A 3807-nucleotide genomic window follows, 5' to 3' on the forward strand; every position below is an offset into this window, starting at 1 on the left:
GATGTTGAATCTGAAACCCAATTACCAAATCTTAAAAATATTAAATTAAAAAGAGATTTTCATAAAAAAGTTTATTTGACTGATTAATGTGAGGAGAAAGGATTCGAGTTGACTCACCTGAACAGCAAATACATTTTCAGATGCTAATCTTTTTGAATAGCTAGCAATTGATATAGTATCTCTACCACATGCAACCATCAATAAAGGCCCATCCCTAACAAAAAAATGATTAATGATAAAAGAAATGCAAATTTTAGTTAGAAGTAAGCTGCTATTCTTAAAAATTAATGGTAAAAATCTATAAGAAAGGCTTACTTGTAAGTAGTTCCTCTTGCCATTGTTACTACTGACTTAACATCAACTTCAATTATAGATGATAAGCCAACACTTCCACCATTTTCTGTGGTCAAAGCATTTGACTTTACTCTATTTAGTTGTAAATAGATTAAACACTTCATACGTAGCCCATCAGTTTAGGGTTCCACTGATCTCAATAACTGGGCTCACTCACCATGGACAACCAGTTATATTCGGTTTTCGATTGCTTTGAATCCGATTGTTCTTACATTTCGCTACTCCAAAATTGGCTCCATGCAATGTCAGAAAACCAACCTGTCTCCATCACAACCGAACCTAATCATCACATTCAAATGGCTGTTTCACAGGGTTTTCCCCAAACCCATTATTGATTCTGTAAATGGAGAAGGAGAAAGAGAACATAATTAGTTTAGCTATGACATCAACAAAATCTAAACCTTTCATCAAAAAACTCATAAAACTTACTCAATAAAATAGATTTTCCATTGAACTTAGCTACTATACGATGTCTAAAATAACAACAAATTTCACTTGGGACTTTCAACAAACACCTGGATGGCATCCACATTGGGACATCTTCCTTCTATTTATATGTACTCAGACAGGGTAACTTACAACCGATTCAAAAAAGAAACACAATAAAAATAGATGATCAATACTAACAAATAGAAAAAACAAAGATGCAAATATATATTTACCAAGCAAAGAGGTGAACCGAGTTGGTAAGTGTGTCACAGGGAGCTGCGATGGATTAAAATGAAGAGATGGATTCTTCAGTCGTTGAAGAGGTGAACTCAAATCAGAGATGGATGCAAAATAGAACTCAAACCGAGTTGGTATTTGCAATCCCATCACTACCCCCTGTAACAGCCCAAACCTATAAAACAAACACACCCACTAAGCAAAATAGAATTATGCAAAAAACTTTGAAGCATTTCAATCCTAATCAAAAGATACTTTTGGAGTCCAGAAACTATCATAATTTTTTTTTTATATATTTGAATAAAACTTCAACTTTTAACAAACTAGTAATGTACCAAACCTTTTTCAGTTTTGGTATTTCAAGGTTCTAGAGACCAAAATTGATATGAAACCTTGAAATAAGGACCAGTTTTGAAAAAAAGCGTTCGATTTTGGACTAAAAATGTAAAAATCAGAAAGACGTTGAACCATTTTAGTAATTTATTTTAGTCTATATATTATTATCTTATGTACCGAACCTTTTTTAGTACCTGAGATGGAGTCCATACTACTTGACTAATGGCATCCATAGCAGCCTCTCTGAATCCTTCAACAGATGCAAACCATTGTGCAGTTGCCCTAAAAATCGTAGGCTTTTTTGTCCTCCAATCATAAGGATACTTATGCTCTAATATCAAGAAAACAAGGGCATTTAAGTAAATTTTATATTAAACCATTTCAATGGTGTCTTTATAACTAACTTACTGTAAGGTTCCACCATGATAATTGATGAAAGTTGATCCAAGTGATCAATTACAGCAACATTCCCATCTCCTAACACATCAAGCCCTTTAAAGATTCCAGCTTCTTCAGTGAATTTTCCTTCATCGTCTACTGGGGATATTATTGGCAAATTGTATTTTAATCCTGTTATATAATCATCTTGTCCATGTCCAGGGGCAGTATGGACAAGTCCTGTTCCTGATTCTGTTGTGATGTAATCTCCTCCAATCACAACTGGACATTCTTCCCCATTTATTGGATGTGCATATCTGTTCAAAATAAGTAATTTCAGAAAAAAAAAGTAAGTCTTGATAAAAACATGAAACTATGAGACTTGTTGGTTGGATGGAATCGGAATGAATGATTCCATTCCTACCTAAGTATACCTGCAATTTTCAAGATCTGAACCGAAAACTGTTTTCTTAACAACAAGTTTCACATTCCATTTGGATTCCAGTGTTGACAAAAGGTCAAGTGCAACAATGAAAAATGGTATCTTAGAGCCTTTCAAAACACTACCAATTCTCTTCTTTCCATCTTCAGAAGATGAAGTAACATCAGGTGAAGGTGATTGCACTTCAACAATGGCATACTGGAGCTTGGAATTCACTGCAACAGCTAAAAAAAGAAAGAAGAAAAATTACACTATTACAGATAAACAACTGATTACATAAAAGTTGTTTAAGGAAAGAAAGAAAAAGAAAAAGAAAAACTCACATGATACATGATATATGAATTATGAAGGTGGACACATACCAGCATTTGCAGGAATAGTCCAAGGAGTTGTGGTCCAAATTGCAAGGGACAATTTGGGAAATTCATCAAGTAATCCATCTTTAGTTGGAGTAGTTAGTAATTTGAAAATTGCATACATGCTCTTTGAAACATGGACTTCAGGATACTGCAAGAAACTTCCAAGGAAAATAAGACACTCTATATATGTATCCTATTTTTAGTAAATATTTCATGATATGAATTAAATTATAATTTTGTTTTCTTGAAATTAACTAAAAACTTATTTATTTATTTATTATTAATTATAATCTTATCTGTTTACCTCTAATTCAGCCTCTGCAAGAGCAGTGCGTGATGAAGGACTCCAGTGCACTGGCTTTCTCCGTCTGTATATGTACCTTTTGAAAACCATTTGCCCAAACACTTCAATCTAGAAAAAACAAAACAATTAAATAATAATAATAATAATAATAATAATAATAATAATAATAATAATAATAATTTGGCATCAGTACCTGAGCAGCTTCATATTCTGGATCAAGAGTGAGATAAGGATGATCCCAATCTGCCCATACTCCAAATCTCTGTAGACATATATTATATATTATATATGTTTAATGTTATCTTTTTTTTCTTAATAATACTAATAAAGAATTATAATAAATTGACCTTGAATGATGCCATTTGTGCCTTGACTGTTGCTTTAGCAAATTTAGCTGATTTTGCTCTTAATTTTATTGGTGTCAATCCGTTTCTGGCATCTTGATCCAATGAGTGCAATACTAAGATAGTTCAACAGAAAATTACTCTTAAGTCTTAATTAATATAAGCTTTAAAAGATTATTCAGTTTTATTATTGAATTGCATTAATCTGATGGAATTGGAATTCGAGATTCCATTCCAGGGTTGCCAAATGGATGGAATTCCATTACCATCAAGTTTTTTCTTGTGTTCTACTTCCTGAAAAAAAAATGATACAGCTCAGAAATTTGGGGAGAAGAATTATTCATAGAAAATAGCAATGGAGGAAAATTTCTATAAAATATATATTTAGAAACAGATCAACATGCCTCTGACTCTTGGGTATCAAAAATAGCATCAGCAAGAGCTCTATAGTTTTTTTCTTCAATAAGCTCCCAGTTCTTATCACAAAGTTGTAAAAGCCTCTTTAAGTCTGGCTTTGTTTTTTCTTCAGGAATTCCAAGATCTTTCATAGCACGAAAGGCCTTGGCAACTCTTATCAGCCATCACTTAATATGCACTTTTCTTTTCTTCTTCGGGAATTCCAAG

At 32.7% G+C, this 3807-nt stretch overlaps 1 protein-coding gene across 1 annotated transcript; it reads right to left on the reverse strand.

Annotated features, from left to right (window-relative positions):
- Positions 1-633: 633 nt before the first annotated feature.
- LOC128132468 (isoleucine--tRNA ligase, chloroplastic/mitochondrial-like) lies at positions 634-3731 on the reverse strand. Its single transcript, XM_052769055.1, has 11 exons — positions 3588-3731; positions 3450-3477; positions 3187-3299; positions 3033-3101; positions 2840-2947; positions 2539-2683; positions 2169-2400; positions 1765-2051; positions 1534-1687; positions 1017-1195; positions 634-755 (listed from the first exon to the last, which is right to left on the reverse strand). Exons 1-11 carry the CDS (start codon positions 3729-3731, stop codon positions 634-636), a joined length of 1581 nt encoding a protein of 526 aa, XP_052625015.1.
- Positions 3732-3807: the final 76 nt, after the last annotated feature.

The sequence above is a fragment of the Lactuca sativa genome, chromosome 2 (genome assembly GCF_002870075.4).
Source record: "Lactuca sativa cultivar Salinas chromosome 2, Lsat_Salinas_v11, whole genome shotgun sequence".
NCBI classification, from domain to species: Eukaryota; Viridiplantae; Streptophyta; class Magnoliopsida; order Asterales; family Asteraceae; genus Lactuca; species Lactuca sativa.